General features: G+C 41.6%; 1 protein-coding gene and 1 non-coding gene across 2 annotated transcripts in view; both read right to left on the bottom strand.

The window, feature by feature from the left end:
- Positions 1-2,560: 2,560 nt before the first annotated feature.
- On the bottom strand, positions 2,561-2,636 carry trnaa-ugc (transfer RNA alanine (anticodon UGC)). The gene has a single exon. It is a non-coding gene; the product is annotated as a tRNA-Ala (tRNA).
- Positions 2,637-6,891: 4,255 nt separating this feature from the next.
- LOC129837075 (ribosome biogenesis protein BMS1 homolog) overlaps positions 6,892-19,246 on the bottom strand; it is a 52,688-nt gene continuing 40,333 nt past the window's right edge. Inside the window, exons 19-22 of the mRNA XM_055902980.1 lie at positions 17,363-17,510; positions 14,579-14,754; positions 13,016-13,177; positions 6,892-12,256 (exon numbers count right to left, since the gene is read on the bottom strand). Coding sequence (XP_055758955.1) covers positions 12,029-12,256; positions 13,016-13,177; positions 14,579-14,754; positions 17,363-17,510 — 714 coding nt within the window. The 3' untranslated portion in view covers positions 6,892-12,028. The remainder of the gene's footprint in view (positions 12,257-13,015; positions 13,178-14,578; positions 14,755-17,362; positions 17,511-19,246) is intronic.

Here is a 19,246-nt window from a genome sequence, read left to right as displayed (position 1 = left end):
CCAGCGATGACGAGAGCTTTTACACTCCAATCCAGTTGGTGGCAGTATTGCGCCATTGATTGGTGTAGATCTCCAGTCCACATTGAAGAGTATTCATGATCGAAACACAACACAATACAACTCGACGTGCATCATATGTTCATCGTGAGTTTTACGCACATTGGCGTTTTGACTGTGTCCCTTGTGAGATGGCGGTGTGTGGAACTGAAAGATTGCGCTTCATTAAATAGTTTGTCGAAGTTCAATTTCCTCCATGTGTGTGAAACGCATAGACTTGCATTTCCTATTCAATTAAACTGTGTGCGTGCATGCTTACTTTGTTATTCCACCATTCAACACTTTTCTATCTACATGTATCAGTCTTTTGTGAAAAGCTGTAGTTTTTTTTTGACAGATTGACATAACTTAACCTGTTATTTTTCAGTCTGGTGAAAGTCTTTAAGAATGAAACAAGAATATCAGGACCTTTATTCTACAGGAGTGTGGTGCAAAGGCACTGCGTGTTGGTGACAAAATCCAGACGCTGTGGAGCGGCTATGGCCAGATTGTGAAGTTCCATTTAGATGACTGTTACCACCCCTCATTCGTTGTCAAACATGTCATGTTCCCAAAGGAGGCCAGCACCCTGGAGGCTGGAACACAGACCTGTCTCACATGCGCAAGGTGAGGTCCTACCAAGTGGAGACACTGGTACGAGAACTACACCACCAATGATGGTTGTCGAATGCCATCCTCTCTGGCTGCCTGTTCATACGGGGACGAACAGCTGATCGTTCTGGAGGACCTGGATGTGGTGGGCTTCGACCAGAGAAGAACCAGCGTTAGGGATGCAGAGATGAGGGCCTGCATCAGCTGGCTGGCCCACTTCCATGGCCTCTTCCTGGGGGTGGTGCCGGAGGGGCTGTGGCCCGTAGGTACCTATTGGCACCTGGAAACACGCCCTGACGAGCTGGATGCCATGGACGACGCCCAGCTCAAAGCAACTTCCCGGGAGATTGACAGGATCCTCAATGAATGCCGCTTCAAGACCATCGTTCTCGGAGATGCCAAACTAGCCAACTTCTGCTAGTAGGCAGGGTGTGGCGGCAGTGGACTTTCAGTACGTGGATGAAGGATGTTGTCTACCTCCTGGAGGAAATAGAGGAGAAACAGCTTGAAAAGAAGGTTCTAAGCCTGCTGGACTACTACTTCACAGAACTGAGGGCATCAGTAAACAAGCAGGTGGACTTTGCTGCCCTGGAGAAAGAGTGGAGGGAGATGTTTGCCTGGACAGACTTCCATCGCTTTCTCCTTGGATGGATGCCAGAACACCAGAAGATCAACAGATAAAACAAGCTGCTGACTAAAGAGGTTCTGAGGAAAGTGAAACGGTGACTAAAGCCTCTGCCATTTAGGCTCATCAATCACCTGCTTATTGGACTGGGTTGTATTGAGGGATGTCGATCAGAAAAACTGATTTGCTGTGTGTTGTTGGGGGGAGAGCAGAAAATTGCCTAAAATCAGACATTGAGCCCAATGTTTGGTATACAGTCAAACAATGCATATAAAGTTTTCCTTACAAGCTAGAATATTTTAAATTACATTTGAATTTACTTTAGCGGTTGGTTCTTCAGCGGTTCGAAATTTGAGACAATATCAACTGGAAAGTTTTGTTTACCCAACTATTTAGAGCACAGGCACTGAAGATGAATGTCTATCACCTGGCACATGCACAAAACCACGTAAACACCCGCTAGTATGCATCGCGTGCATGCACTTAAGTCGGTTTAATAATACTTTCCTGTGGATACGTAATACAAGATTGACCAGTTGACGGACCAACACCACGGACAATCAACCGAGGTAAAGACAGTTCCAAGTTGGATATTCACGCTTTCAAACCTCAATAGCTTTCAAACCACTTGAGCCACAGACTCCAAATAAGTGTCATTATGTTGGAAAAATTGCACACAACATTGCACAGGTCATATTTTCACGATTTGGACATTAATTCGCTTTCCAAAGCCAATAAACATGTGGAAATGTGAGGAGCATTTTGTATTCCTAGTTGAATAAGTACAAACTTTTTTTACATTCGAGTTTCAATAGCTCATTGGTCATGTGACCTACATGACTCAAACAAGGTCCAGAATGTCCACTGACTACCCTTCTATATTGCACACCCTTTAGTTTGTCCATTTTCATCTCACAAGATTTTACATGAATTTTTCTAAATTTAGAATTTCAATAACTCCTTGGTCATGTGACCTCGTGACTTCAGACAAGGTTCAGAATGTCCACTGACTATACCTTCATATCGCACACTGATGTTTGTCTACTTTCGTATCATGCTATTAGACTTAAATCTGTAAGCTTTGTAGGCCTTCATTTCACATGGGTGTTTCATATGCTCTTTTTAATCACAGTAATAGGCAGGGATTTGTCAGTCAGAGCGAGCTTGATAAAGTGAAAGAATACTTTTCATAGCATCACTTTCATTTACATTTACATTTAAGTCATTTAGCAGACGCTCTTATCCAGAGCGACTTACAAGTACATACATTCATACTTTTTTTTGTATTGGCCCCCCGTGGGAATCGAACCCACAACCCTGGCGTTGCAAGCGCCATGCTCTACCAACTGAGCCACACGGGGCCACTTTCATTTACTGTACATTAAGACAAATCCTTCTACGTTGAGTATTAGAACGCAGTTTACATAACCTGATAATGACTTGATATTTGAGTGCATTCACAACAAGCCACCTGCAGTCAACTTACAAAATGCAATTTTCTGATGAAAATAGTTATTAGATGCATGGCCTACTATTTCTAACTGGAAAAATAAATTCCTATGTCTTTTGTGAGTAAAATCCTTTTTCCAAAGTTGATTTAAGTACATTTTTGTGAAGAGGTATGGGGGGTTGTGATATGGGTCATTTTAATAGTAAAATCATTTAAGGGATCAATTCATTTCTATATTGCTTTTCCAGTATCTGCATGAACCATTAGGCCAAGTGTTTTTGGTTGACCCTGCTGGACAGAAAGAGAAGGAGGAATTGGAACACACTGCATTTAAATTCAGGTCTTAGTTATTCCATTGTACCGGATCTAATACATATTAGCATTTTACCTACATTCATAAGTGTAATCATTTTTTAGGACATACTGTGAAAAACTCTTGGCTGCTGGCTCTGTCACTTTCAGACATGCACAGAGCAGACTGAAAGGGGAAGTGTAGCTCTTGACTTGAACCGCAGGGGTTCTCTGTAAAGAGAGTAATTCAAAAGGCACAGACTCACCCATTGACTTTCAATTGGCACCGTTGACCTGTATTCTCTCCTGCTTGGCTCTGTGGTGCACAGTCTGGTAGTCTGACTAAAGTGCCAGAGGTATGAGGAGAGACATCCTCCTTTGTATTTATGGGAACAAATATTTCCTAACACTTTGGATCCTATTCTTGGACAGTTAGAAGACACAATGCATCAAGGAAAAAAACAAAAAACGAATTACTGTCCATGAGTAACCTCAACCTTGTGGGTCTGTGGGTATTTTGGGCTAATAAAGTGCCAACTAAATTCTACCTGTGACGAGTCTCTCATGCCCCTATGAACGGGGACACATGGCAAGAGTTTTTAATCTAAACCAGCCCTTTTTTTACTGGAGTACACTAACCCCTAATTGGGGCTCTTTTCTTGACACACAGTAGCAGTTTACCAGATAAGAGGTCGATAAGATCAAAAAGTAGATTGTTATAAGGGTGTATTACGTCCTGTGCTGGCCACATTGTCATATCCATTCTGGATTCTGAGTGGTAAAATCATAGCTGAAAAATGCCTCTATATATGTGTATACATTGTCCCCCAAGACAGAACTGCCAAAGGGGGTGGAGTTGCAATCTACTGCAGAGTTCTGTCATGCTATCCAGGTCTGTGCCCAAACAGTTTGAGCTTCTAATTTTAAAAATCCACCTTTCCAGAAATAAGTCTCTCACTGTTGCCACTTGTTACAGATCCCCCTCAGCCCCCAGCTGCACCCTGGACACCATATTTGAATTAATTGTCCCCCATTTATCTTCAGAGTTTGTAATGTTAGGTGACGTAAACTTGGATATGCTTAACACCCCGGCCGTCCTACAATCTAAGCTAGATGCCCTCAATCTCACCCAAATTATCATGGAACCTACCAGGTACAACCCCAAATCCGTAAACTCAGGCACCTTCATAGATATCATCCTGACCAACTTGCCTTCGAAATACACCTCTGCTGTCTTCAACCAGGATCTCAGCGATCACTGCCTCATTGCCTGCGTCCGTAATGGGTCCGCGGTCAAACGACCACCCCTCATCACAGTCAAACGCTCCCTAAAACACTTCAGTGAGTAAGCCTTTCTAATCGACCTGGCCCGGGTATCCTGGAAAGATATTGACCTCATTCCGTCAGTAGAGGATGCCTGGTTATTCTTTAAAAGTGCTTTCCTCACCATCTTAAATAAGCATGTCCCATTCAAAAAATCTAGAACCAGGAACAGATATAGCCCTTGGTTCACTTCAGACCTGACTGCCCTTGACCAGTACAAAAACATCCTGTGGCGTACTGCATTAGCATCGAATAGCCCCCGCGATATGCAACTTTTCAGGAAAGTTAGGAACTTATCGGCAGACTCAACAGCCTTGGTTTCTCAAATGACTGCCTCGCCTGGTTCACCAACTGCTTCTCAGAGTTCAGTGTGTTAAATCGGAGGGCCTGTTGTCCGGACCTCTGGCAGTCTCTATGGGGGTGCCACAGGGTTCAATTCTCGGGTCGACTCTTTTCTCTGTATATATCAATGATGTCGCTCTTGCGGCTGGTGATTCTCTGATCCACTTCTACGCAGACGACACCATTCTGTATCCTTCTGGCCCTTCTTTGGACACTGTATTAACTAACCATACAACTCTCCTTCCATGGCCTCCAACTGCTTTTAAATGCTAGTAAAACTAAATGCGTGCTCTTCAACCGATCGCTGACCGCACCAGCCCACCCGCCTAGCATCACTACTCTGGACGGTTCTGACTTAGAATATGTGGACAACTACAAATACCTAGGTGTCTGGCTAGACTGTAAACTCTCCTTCCAACTCTACTTCTCTTGACTTTGGCGATGTCATTTACAAAATAGCCTCTAACACTCTACTCAGCAAATTGGATGCAGTCTATCACAGTGCCATTCGTTTCGTCACCAAAGCCCCATATACTACCCACCACTGCGACCTGTATGCTCTCGTTGGCTGGCCTTCGCTTCATATTCGTCGCCAAACCCACTGGCTCCAGGTCATCTATAAGTCCTTGCTAGGTAAAGCCCCGCCTTATCTCAGCTCACTGGTCACCATAGTAGCACCCACCCATAGCACGCGCTCCATCAGGTATTTTTCACTGGTCACCTCCAAAGCCAATTCCTTCTTTGGCCGCCTTTCCTTCCAGTTCTCTGCTGCCATTGACTGGAACGAATTGCAAAAATCACTGAAGCTGGAGACTCATATCTCCCTCACTATCATTAAGCACCAGCTATCAGAGCAGCTTACAGATCATTGCACCAGTACATAGCCCATCTGTAAACAGCCCATCCAACTACCTTATCCTCCATATTGTTATTTTTTATTTTTTTGCTCCTTTGCACCCCAGTATCTCTACTTGCACATTCATCTTCTGCACATCTATCACTCCAGTGTTTATTTGCGAAATTGTAATTATTTCGCCACTACTGCCTATTTATTGCCTTACCTCCCTAATCTTACTTAATTTGCACACACTGTAGATAGACTTTTCTATTGTGTTATTGACTGTACATTTGTTTATTCCATGTGTAACTCTGTGTTGTTTGTGTCACTGCTTTGCTTTATCTTGGCCAGGTCGCAGTTGTAAATGAGAACTTACCTTACCTACCTGGTTGAATAAATATGAAATTAAAAATAAAATCAATTTAAAAATTGTGGGAATGTCTCATGTCCGTTCTACATGTAGTGTTGGTACATGGAATATTCCTCAACTGCATATATCATAAATTGCTATTGCAAATAGAAGTATTATGTTCAACAACTGACATTTTCAGATATTTTGACGAACACACTTTGGTGCTTACAATTCATTCCCTATTGTCATAGATTTGGTGGGCACTGTCATCTGTGATCTTTGCGATATGACTTTAAGCACGTACTGATGAAACTGTCACTTCATATTTTTTTCTTAAAGTCTACAAACGCTCAACATTTATTCACTCTGTGATAGGGTTGGATCCTATATGCTACTTTTATTATTGTCCTGTAAATGGTTCAGTGCCTATAATTTAGGCTGTGTAGAATGGGGCATAAAGGAAATTACCTCTACTACTAGATTATAGTGATAAAGAAAACAGCATTCAAATTTGGCTTGTGTATTCATTTGCCTATAACTCATAATTCCATTATTTTTACATAAAAAAGAGAATACTTCAAAATGAGAAGATCCTGCCATGGAAAAGACTTGGCAGACAAAGTGTAAAGGAGGGGAAATAACTCACATCATGCAGCAGGACACCTTTGTAATGCAGGTTTGATAGTTATATTTTCAATAATGAATGGTTAGCTGTTGTGACAATTAGGTCAAAAACAATTTTATTTTTTGGTGTAGCTGGTCAAGGAAGTTGCACAGAACTTCCCCAACATCCCAAATTGTTATGGAACCTTCAAAAACACATGGAGCAAAAAGAAATGGCTGAGGATATACTAAAAATGTCTGGTATGCATTTAATTCAAAGTAAATGTAAATTCTTTATTTTTATGTAGTTGTGTGGAACAGCCATATGTTCAGTTCATGCCTATGATTTCAGAGTTCAACAAAGCCAACAACTGTTTCATGTGTGCCACTGATAAAGAACCTGGATGTGGCCCAAAGACTGACTGGGTTAGTAACTTTATTTAACATGTTTATAATCTTTTGACAACAGCGACAGCATGCAAGACCAATTTATGATATAACACAATGGATGGCTAATTAGATATTCGTCATACTGCATTGATATTTGATATTATTTATAACGTGTTACACTTTGTTTTGTTTTAGATTTAATGTTTTGCAAGCCAACGGTGGTTCCATGTGCTGTAACTAGGAATGAAGACAAAATTGTTCAACAGAGTAAAGAACACAAACTGGAAGTGCAGTCTTTGTTGTTGAAAATGTATGCTATACCCCATCCACACTGAAGAGGCTTTGAAATGCACATCAACCAGGGATAAAGAGAAAGTTAACTTCAAATAAGTATGAAACATTTCAGTGTTACATGTCTGTTGACATGTTGGAAAAGATTAAAGGTCTACAATTTCTGTTTAGTTTGTCAATATTACATTTTTATTCATTGATTTACTGGCCACCATTACTGTGGTTACATGTTCAGTATATATGACCAGCAAACCCACTGCAGCCTACCTCACTCTCCATCCCTGCTTTGGACAATTAATAGCATGACTCTCGTACTTTCCCCTTTATGGTTGATATTGACAACGAAATTAGATATTATCTGTCTCTCTCCTATTATGTACCACTGTTAAATACTGTGGAAAAATAAAAAACTGGGAAAATAAGTACTTAGAACTACCAATTATTATAACTATTAAAGAAAAGGGTAAACACAACACTGGACTGAACCCCCTAATTGTCAATCTAATATTAATGTACAACAATATAGAAGAGACATAACTAGAGGATATGCAATATGGGTGTATATCCACTGCACGCTTCTTAGGTGTGTAATTGACATGACCAAGGAGCTATTGAAATTGAGAACTATGAAAAATGTACGTTACACCACAGGATTTTACAGTACACAAACAAGAGTGTGCAATATAGAAGGGTACATTCTGCAAAATGAAGTCAGAAGGTCACATGACCAAGGAGCTATTGAAAGTTTACATTTAGAAAAATGTATGTAAAAACATGTGAGATGAAAATGGACAAACTAAAGGGTGTGCAATGTGTAGGCCCACTGAGTGGACATTCTGAACCTCATTTGAGTTCAGTAGGTCACATGACCAAGGAGCTATTAAAATTCAAAAATGTAAATAAATAATTTTCAAGTGCGAGATGTAAATCGACAAAAAATAAGTGTGCAATGTGTGTCTATGCCATCAGGTTAGCTAGAACCAGCTTTGAAAGTTTTAGGAGTAATGGTTAAATAGCTATTGAAATTTGATTTGTCACTATGTTAACTGCTGTTGGTGGACATAAGACTACAGGCGAATATCCGTTGAATATCCAACCTGAAACTGTCTTTACCTCGGTGGAGAATCGGCAGAGTTCAAATCTAATTTTGTTAAACATTTGTGACAGAACAAGGGCCGTTTATTTTTTTTTAGATGTGTGTATGGCGTTGCCTACACAATTTAAGGAATTGCCACGTTTCGTGACTAAGCAGCAGTTTAATATCTGCAGATAGACTAATAAAGCACTATAATTCACCTTTTGCCCACCTTGCAGTGTTTTGGTTGATGTTCTGCATAGCTTGTAAGATCATTTGAGAACTTAACCATCTTTGCCATTGTATCCATATTCTTTACCACAAAGAATGACACATTCACTATGCTTTCTCTATGGGGACAAGTTAATGAAAACAGACAACCAAAATGTAGTACCACAGTGCATCAAGCGTGAAGTGGAATTTTCTTCTTTCCTTTACCTGCACGGATTTAAAATAGGTGCTGGATTGTTGAAGGCAACTCCCTGGTAGCGACCCACAATAGTACTTTCAGATATTTGGAGTTATCATATCAGTGCACAATGCAGATGAGATGAAGGAGTCAGATCCAGGCAAAATAACTGTAGTTAGAGACATAGTAATCAGCTGTTGCACACGAGATTCCCTAAAAACACACCGCTACGACCTAAAGTGACTTTTCGTAGCAGGTTAACCCTTTTCCTAACCTTAACTTCTAACCTAGTAAGTTTAGGCAAAGTGTTAGGATTTATGTGTATGCACTGTAGCCTGTTAGCATATTATTTGAAGATGAATAATGTTTTGTTACACACACAAACAATACAGGGGGGGGGGGGGTGTGTAGGTGTAAGGACTGACCAACACAGGCCATAAAAGCTGTGGACAATCTGGAGAGGGGAGGGGTGCATCTCTCTGTTTCAGTGTAGAATCGACAGACACAAGACGGATCTAATCTACCCAGCAACCAGATGTGGACAAAAGGAACGCGCCAAGGGGCTTGGACAAATCCGAGGGCCAGCAAAGGCGGGGCAAAGTCTAAACCACGCCCAGCCTCTACTGTGATATGCCAACAGACGCGTTGGAACTACGTCATCACGGTATAAGAACAGCTGTTTACGTACTTCCTGCAGTTCCCTGTTAACCCTGCGTGGTGATACAGCGAACCCGTATATACGAAAATTGCATTTGCCATTCATTGTTTGCGGTAATTAAAGAAAGTTAGCAGACCTTGCTTTTTATTTATCCTGACACCGGATGTGTTACACGCAGCGTTTACAAAAGGGTTCGTGAAAATGCTTTCCTAACATGCTACACTTTATTTAACTTTTTTTTTTTTACTGAAAAAGTCTATGGTAAACACAGGCTTCGATTTTACACGTTTTATTCTGAGATCATGTTCATCCGCTGATGTCACTTTGTGAACATTGAAGCATTCATAAAAGGTCATGTTAATCGACTATCTCAGAACACAGCGTATAAAATCTCCTTAAACTGTGTTAATCTATATTCGAATGACCACTAACAATGAAAATACATGTTCTCAAAGATGGATGGCAGGTGTGGAAGGAGGCGAGATCAGGTGGGACCATTGTAGCCAACGAGAGGGCAGATACGGGTGACAACAGGCCATAGAGACAGAGGACTCATTTTTGTATCTGACAGTACCAAAAGTACCACAGGTTGAGTCATCATACCCATAAACAGGGAAGCAAACTAGTCACCATTCGGCCCAATTCGCCATTTTGAATCCAAAATAGGTGACATACGTGACTCGTGTAAGCCACTATAGAAAGAGTTGAAAATTACACCACATACTTTCCCTCTTTCTCACTACAGTGGATACAAATGTACTCTCTGTCTGAAAGAGACCTTTTGTTGGCACATTGTAGAACAGATGTCTACAGGCAGAAAGTGTATAATGTGCAGTGTAGCCCAAAGATATTGCTTTTGTTGAACTTGACAGTAACACGTGTGTTTCTGAGTGGGATTAGATTTTTTTTTACTCAGGATATTTTTGCACACATGTAGGCTTGTGTACTTGATCAATGTCTACTATAGTGACCACTATAATAGAGCAAAAATAGAATGGCTGTTAGTTTCGTTCTATTTCTACTTTAAGAAGTTTTTTCCCCAAGAGCAATATTTGTGTGTGTGTGGTCACAAGCGTTCTATTATAAAGGCTGCCATGGCTAACTGCAAAATTTGTGTTTTTTTCTTCTTCTCAAGACCTGTGTCATTTGCTGTAAAGTCTAGGCAACAAATAACATTGGATTGCTTTGACATTTTTTAGCTGTGAGTTAGGTTCACATTAACCACTTTTTATTTTACACAGACTGATCATGTAGATCATATTCTTTGTTGTTTAAACCTGCATTTCCCCCTAGCAGGATTTTTTTTTGCATGCTCACTGCAAAGAAAAAAAGTGTCACCTTTTTGGGCCCTCACGAGTTTGCATCCCTGCATAAAACCTAGTGGTCAAACAAGGAAATGGTTCCAATCGCTTTTCCACCATTCATTTTTCTCCATGGGGGTTTTAGAAAATCATAAGGGCCGTGTTTCGTGTCGGCGTACCCTGGCGTGATATTTTGATAACCATGTAAAATCTCTCTAGTCTAGGACAAGGTGGCTTTTATCAATATATTTGCCTGTATTTAACCCCCCCAAAATGAAATGCTAATGTGCCATCATAAAGAACTACAAATGCCACGATGATCTGAACGAGACTGCCGAATAGAGGCAAAGGTAAGAATCTCTGGATTAACTATCTAATGTTAGCTAAATTTAGTAATGAATAAATGTCTTTAAAATTGACAATTCTGTGAGCTGCCTTGTGCAAGTTTTAAATTGACACAATACATGTTAGCAAAGGTGTCAGAGATGACGTGCAGGATCTTGTAGGGATTTGTAGTCTTGCATGATGTCTAATTAGCATTTTAGAATCTGAGTGTAAATAGAGCCGAATATATTGATGTCACCTTATTTACCAACATTTACATGGTTATCAAAATGTCCTGCCAAGTTAAGCCTACACGGAACACAGACCTTATTTAAAATGGTGGAAGTCCAATGTCCATGCTAAAACAGGTTATATCCATGATGAGTTCTCTCTGACAACAGGCACAACTTCAAAGTGGCTGAAATGCCATGTGCTTCCACTTATCAGTGCATTCCTAACAACCTAGCCATTATGAAACTTCTACTCGATCAAAATATATTATAGAATTACACTTTACTTTTATGCTCTTTTAGAGTTAAGGCACACGCATACCATTTTTGTAATTTATTTTATATTTAAACACCACGCAAGATTGAAGCTGGAAAAGTGGCCAAGATTGAACTAATATACAGTTCTTTCTAGTTCCACTATGGAACCACTCAAAATGAGGTGTCAATAACTGGCGTTGATAAACCACATTACACAACCAGGCTACAGAAGCTGAAGGATGTTCATCCATTCCTTGCATTTGCACTGTCTCCTACCCCAGTACTGCAGACCCTCTGGGTGAAGATCCCCCTAGGTACAGATCTAGGATAAGCTTCCCCTCCCCCAATCTTTCCTTCATACTGGATGCAGAGACATAAAAATCGTATCCATGAATGAGTTTCTGACTCTAGGGAAGAATACAAAGGGCTTCATTGCCAAAATCCCAAAGTATCCCTTTAACGGGGAAACTGCTAAACTGACCCAAGATCAGCATCAGGCGATTTCACCCTACTCCACTGCAGCCCAACAGATTATGCTTAAACAGAGGATTAATTCCATTACATTGGTAGGCCGAAAAGTTATTACACTGGTCTTTAAGAGAGTCACATTGATTTACAAATCAGTCATCAAGCGGGGCCCCTTTCAGACTGGACCTCTGACTCTTCTTCTCCTTCTGGCCCATCATACGGTAAAGCTTCTTCTTTGCCTCCTTCTGCCTCTTGAGCTTGTCCTCCTCCGCCTTGTCCCGCTGCCGCAGGAAGTCCTTGTGCTTAGCGTGCTGCGCCGTGTGCGCTTTCTTGCTCTTGTAGTTGTGCACTGTGCTCAGTGCGTTGAGCAGCGCCGCTACCTGGTGGACAAGAGAGGGCACATGCTCAGATTTCAAATGCAGTGTCATTCGTGTGTGGTTGTGTCAGGGGCAGTCATTGAACCCACAAATGTTCAAGGCTGATTGCGGTACTGCAGGCAGTACTGCAGGCATTGTTGGCAGAAAACAGGACCCCCATTACAGTGACTGAAAAAATGGCAGTCTTCGTGGTCCATCTTACCGTATAAAAAAATGATAAGACAATCATGGTACCAATAATTACTTTAATACACCAGTTGTAGGTCCTTGAAACAATTATTTTAAAACCTCACACAGAAGTTATGGATAATTAGTTGAAGTGGCAGCCCTGAGCCTGCAACGTCACTTAACCAACTTAATTTGGCTTCAATGTGCTATGGAGTCTTCACATAGGAATGAATGTCGTCCCGTGATCAATGGCTTTGTCCATTCATATATACACTTATTGATGTGCGTGCCCACCATGTATTATGGGGGGGGGGGGGGGCGGTGTAGGTTTTTGTTACAGCCCAGCATTTACACAGATTTAGATAATCAACTTTGTATTAAATCTAGACCTCCATTTGTTGAATCAAATGTGTTACTGCTGGGCTAGAACAAAAGCCTGTACCTTGGCCAGTCCGATTTCTTCTAAAATAAGGTGGTGATTGTTTTTCGCTTTCACAGCATATTAGTACATCAGAGAAAAAGAAAATGAGCAAATCTGACAATCACAGAATCCAATGGGATTTTTCATTATTGTTTCCATAAGGAGACCCTTACCTTCCTCTCGTGGGGCTCCCGTATGACAGCGGGCCTCTGGAGGTCCTTGGGCGTCTTGCCCTTGGGCTGGTCCTGTTTGGGCTTGCTCTTGAAGGGCAATGCCTTCTGCAGCTCCCTGGGGATGTGCAGCTTGTTGAAGTGGCGCTGCGCTCGCACCACCGGCTGCCAAGGGGGGAGAAAGGGTCAGGGGTTAGGTCAGAGGTTCAGAATCCAACCAGGCCAATAGTCTGGCTTAAGCAGATACCTTTTCATACTACAGATGCTGTGAGACATTGGAGCTGAGGACGGATGTCAAATGGTGCCAGAGAAGATGGAGCGTTAACGTGGTGAAATCAGATTTAGACAAACTTTACTGTCCACGCAATGTGGAAAGTTGCCTTCAGTTTCACATACAGACATTAAATGCGGGGCGCTAGTTAAAGAGATATGTTTATTCTAATGGGCGAGCAAGAAAAACTTGTAATATTGGTCACCATGGATGTCACAGTGATATGCTTTGGGAAGCATGACGACAAGCCTGTTGTATCGAGGTGCCTGCCCACCAGAGGTGCTTCCCACTGGGCAGCTGTATCACGGTGTTGCTGGTGTTAGCTAACGTAGCCAAATATTTTGCGCCAAGTTTTTTTATTCCAAGTAGGATAGCAGCCTTTATGAGAAATAACTTCTATTGGTAACCACCTGGATGTCACCGCGTGATACAGTCTACTCAGTGGGGAGAGCATGCATGGCAAGCAGGTGTTTCACAACACCAGGACAGTGTCCTTCGCCCCCGCCTGCCGAGCACAGCTTTCCCACAAATCCTTTAACCTTACAGCGAGGGAAGTAGTCAGCTAGCTAGCTAGCGTAGCCAATATATCAAGGTGACAGCTAAAGCACAAGCAAAAGTGGTTGCTTAGTTGTAGTGATTTCCCCCCGAAAATATACAAGTAGAATATGTCTCCAAAAAGTATTACAAAACTAAATTAATCCTGAACACTTTCCCAACGTCGGCCACTACGATTTGTAGTGGCTCAAATGATGTGTGTAGCGCACTAACGCCCTGGACCAGAGCTAATGTGCAGACTTGTATGTGTGCAGTGCACTAACACCCTGGACCAGAGCTAGTGATAGAGTATAGCTCTGGTCCAGGGTGTTAATGCACTGCACACATGCCATCTGAGATGCAAAAACACTGTCTGAGACACACATGCATGACTTTTGAGATTCGCCTTCAGTACACAGCTGGATGGTTCTCAGATTGTCAGGAAGTAGGAATTGCACTCATAAATGAATCTGTGTGGTGTTATGTTTTGCAACATTTTTATTTACCAAATGCTTGAAGTTAAGTTATTCACCCAAAATACCTAAAATGACTAATAAACACACCTCTTTTGTGAACAATAAATAGTTGATACTCTAACTGCCTCCATATTTAATAAATTGAGCTTTATCAAAAGATCAGGTCACACTGTATTTGGATAGTCCCCTATAGATAATCTACAGATGGTCAAACTGTTGATATGCAACTGCTTGCTAGGGTTACGGTTAGGTTTAGCAGCAGAACAGTGAGCGGACATTCCTTACCTTGTACAGCGAGTCTGTGTTGGGCTTGTTGCGGATCCCCAGGTCGTGTTTCAACTGGCCCACCGTCCTCATGCCCGACCAACTGTCCTTCTGGCCCGCTGGCATCAGCAGGGAGGTCACGGGGTTGTAGAGCTGAGGGACTGACACCGGGTACCAGGAGCGCAGGAACACAATGTCTACACACACACACACGTAATTATTAACATTTTTCCTGACCCCAATTATTTGACTGGTCGATTGTTTGGCCGATAGGCGGTTGGTCGCCAAATATTTTTTTCCGTCGAACAGTAGCAAATGTATATTTCTCAGTGGACTAATCCATTGCGGAGGGCGAGACTAATCATTGTCAGAGTGAACACTGCTTGCAGAGCGCACAACCTATGCTACACTTGTGAGAAACCAGTTGATTTATTTTATTACATTTATGAGTTTTGTCAATTTAGGCACTGTCTTTTGTTTGGAGCACTCCTGTCAATGTTGAGTAAGGTTTACGCATAGAAGTAGGTGTATTGGCTACCTGGCCTGATCGCAAATGTTGACATATAAATGTGCCCATTTCGGGATCTGATAGAATTTCTGATTGGCTTAACGCACCTTCACCAATGAGCTATGGAGCTACTCAAAATAATGTTTTCTTCACCTCAAACAAAGTCTGTTTTTACATCCATTGAGAATGACAATTCCTGTGCCGAGCTCACTGGCGCAGGAAACTCTGGTTGTCTACATTTGACACATACATGTGACTTCTGCTATCAGAATACAAAGACTGCAATGAAAAGACTGGTCTAGGTGCACAAAAGTGTGGTCTGATTGTGTTCAGATCTGGCTGCCCACTTCAGAAGGTAGTCAGGCTGCATTGTGTGCAGTAGGCGAAATCTACACTCCTCCCACAAGTCTCAAGAATACTTCTGTTCTGGGACCGAGGCACCTTTTTATTATAACGGAGTAAATATGTCCCTAGTGTATGAGTAACATGCTTGCTGGCCTCATAAATGCTAGCCAGCTAGCTAATATTTGGAATATACTTGTTTGGGACTAGAGTTACGCTAACCCGTTTGCAATCCCTTTGGCGTTGCTGGCTAGCTACAGAAGTTAGCTGGCTAGTTAGCCACAGAAGTTAGCTGGCTAGTTAGCCACAGAAGTTATCTACTGCCATCAGTTGTTGTGTTATCATATTTTGCCTATTTCACCATTTCTAGAATGCATACTGGCATTTGAATATAGGTGGGAATAGGGAATCCAGACACGGTAGACACGTTTAAATGTAGTCGTAGATGCATGACGCGTACGGAATTTCGTGAACAGAACTCTATGATCAGAATACTGAAGCTGCGTGAACTGTCAAGTCTAGACACGGCCTCTGGGCCCAGAATATTTTATACAATATTGCAAGGCGCTTCAGGCCGGACATAAGTTAATACAATGTTTCAAGTTCGTTGCAGAAAGGCCACGCGTAGCCAATGTGATTTATAGAATATTTATTTTTATCAGGATATTTTCTACCTGCAGGATGCAAGGTTTTTATGTTGACTTTATAGGCTATTTTTACATAGTTGGCAATGGTAGAAGTTACTTTTTAGGTTAATCGTTTTAATTTGGATAGACATTATTATAAATAAAATGAAACTGTTGCACGAAAATGTACATATGAAAACCATAACTGGCACGCGATCAGTAGAAATGGTAAGATGGGCCTCCCGGGTGGCGCAGTGGTCTAGGGCACTGCATCGCAGTGCTACCTGCGCCACCAGAGTCTCTGGGTTCGCGCCCAGGCTCTGTCGCAGCCGGCCGCGACTGGGAGGTCCGTGGGGCGACGCACAATTGGGCTAGCGTCGTCCGGGTTAGGGAGGGTTTGGCCGGTAGGGATATCCTTGTCTCATCGCGCTCCAGCGACTCCTGTGGCGGGCCGGGCGCAGTGCGCGCTAACCAAGGGGGCCAGGTGCACGGTGTTTCCTCCGACACATTGGTGCGGCTGGCTTCCGGGTTGGAGGCGCGCTGTGTTAAAGAAGCAGTGCGGCTTGGTTGGGTTGTGCTTCGGAGGACGCATGGCTTTCGACCTTCGTCTCTCCCGAGCCCGTACGGGAGTTGTAGCGATGAGACAAGATAGTAATTACTAGCGATTGGATACCATGAAAATTGGGGAGAAAAGGGGATAAAAAAAAGAGAAAAAAGAAATGGTAAGATAAATTTGCATTCCACACATTTGCTAACTCCTTGCATCAGACAAGCTCAATGCATATATAGTTGATTTGATTAAAAACACAAAAGGTCTATATATGGAAAAATATACATTTTCAAAAATGTTGACCAATTGATTGGTCCAGAACAAGAACAAGACGCCTTTCGGTCAACCAGTATTTTTTTTAGTAGGTGACAGCCCTAAATAACATATACCAGGAGCACAGGTAACCAATATCTACAAAACACACAATTCAATATCTACACATAAGAGTAATGAACAACATGCAACAGGAGCACAGGGACGCAATATGTAAACACACCCAGAAGTACTAGATAAGAATATAAAGGCAGTATTCCGTATAAATTACTGTAACGTCCATAGACGCTTCCATGAGATGTGCAACCAAAACAGTAGGAGCAATCTGCTGCAGGAAATACATTAATTATTCAAATTGTATAAATCCTATTACTCCTGGAATTTTCACCATATTACTTTCACCTATCCAAGCCTTCAGATCTCCATAAGCGCATAGAGGGTAGGGTGACGGGGCTACGGGTTGTTTTTGGGACTATGAAATGCTCTAGACTGCGCCAGTTGCTCACCACTCATCAGCAGCCGGTCTTCGAACGTGGCTCTGTAGGCTCCCGCCGGCGTTGACAGGGCCTTCTTAATTTGACCTCTGACCCCACTGACTGTTCGGATGGAGGCCCCTTCAAATTTCGCCACCTCCAGCACGCTGTTGAACATCCCCTGGGAACAAAACAGAGGTGTAAAGCTCACATTTTTTCTGAATTTTTTGGGGTGGACCTGAGTCTCATTCATACTCAGAGTAGTAGGGCTGATCTGACTTATATATTCACACAACTTCTAAGGACATATACATAAGGTTTACATACCAAATTTCATGGCCCCGTGTTCATCAGTTCAGTTCTTATCACACCAGGACTATAAGGGCCATCTAGTGGTGTAGCGTGGCCGACTTTGAATGCAGCAACTAATCATTCTCAAATTCATTAGAGGCTAATTCATTGAGTCTATAGATGGGTTAGCTGACAACGTCACAAAAACGATGTGCACAGAAGTGCAGAAGTGAGTTGTGATTCTGGATGCCCAGATAGCTACCAACAATGACAAGAAACTGCCATGTGGGGAATCGTAAGTGACTCGTTTCAGCTAGTTTAATCTTGTTCTTGATACCATGTCTTGTTTTGAGGTGTTTAAACTGATTTAAAGTCAATACTAATATGGCTAAAATTGACTAGCTAGCTAACCAACAACTGTAACAATGTTTTTGAGAGACTAAACATTGGAGAAGAAATATAGGTTTACATGTTGTTGACAATCTAATCCAGGTCAGTCTGTTTTGCCCCATAGCAGCGCATGTGTCGGTTTTGTTGCTAAACAACCAACCCGTCTATATACCAAATCTGGAGTCAAATCTGATTTATTGTTCATAAGAAGATTTGTAAAGGATTTTTATCATTAGCATATGTGCTAATGTGCATCTATTGGTACAGTGCAGCCATATGAATACAATAACAAAACAATTCTAACCCATTGAAGACTGATGTAATGAGTCGAAATACAAAATCTGGAGTGAATCTGATGCACGGTTCATGAAGAGAAGATGATTGAGTATTCACGTTACATATTCAAATAATGAGTTAATAGTTTCCTTGTTTTTTGAGATATCAATACCAAATACAGTGAGTTTCATCTTAGGGAAATCCATGGTAGCGATTACAAGTTTCAAGTTGATAGGCCACTGGAGTGGATTTACAGTGGTTAAAATGGACACGTAAAAATGTTAAGTCTTTTTTTTAGCATATTAGTCCCAATATGCATCTACTGGTATAGTGTGGCCATCTTTGAATGCATCAACATTATTTTCTCATTCTTTGCGATCTATTACGACTATAGCGATCGGTCCAAAGACCACATTTGGAGTGAATCTGACTCAATCATAAAAAATCTTAATGGACTATTTGAAGCATAGTTAAAGTGATTTGTTAAATGAGATTTATTATTTTTAAAGTAAGGAAACTAATTCCACACTTAACATGGTTCATCATGGTAATGACCCTAAAAGAAAAATGTTAAATATTTCCTAATTTATCAATAACCCAGCCATTTCTTAACAAATCCCTAAACTTTTTTTAAAACTAAGTTAACTTCTACTTCATCACAATCCCGGATCCGGGAGCACCCCCATCAGTAAAAAAGCTGACTAGCATAGCCTAGCATAGCGTCACAAGTAAATACTAGCATCTAAATATCCAAGATGGCGTAGCAGTGTAGACGTCTTTGTCCTGTCGTGTCCCGTGTCCCTTGTATATATCTTTTTACATCTTTTTCTTCGCATATCTTTTAAAAATATTTTCTTAAACCTCAACTTCTAAATACTCTCCTGCAATCCGCCTCACCCAATGTGGCGTGGATCTGCTTTTTTCTAAAGTATTTCTATTTACTTCTGATCTGGAATCCAT

Source organism: Salvelinus fontinalis, chromosome 38, assembly GCF_029448725.1.
Source record: "Salvelinus fontinalis isolate EN_2023a chromosome 38, ASM2944872v1, whole genome shotgun sequence".
Classification (NCBI taxonomy): domain Eukaryota; kingdom Metazoa; phylum Chordata; class Actinopteri; order Salmoniformes; family Salmonidae; genus Salvelinus; species Salvelinus fontinalis.
Note: the sequence above shows the minus strand (reverse complement) of the source record. Positions and strands in the feature narration are given on the sequence as shown.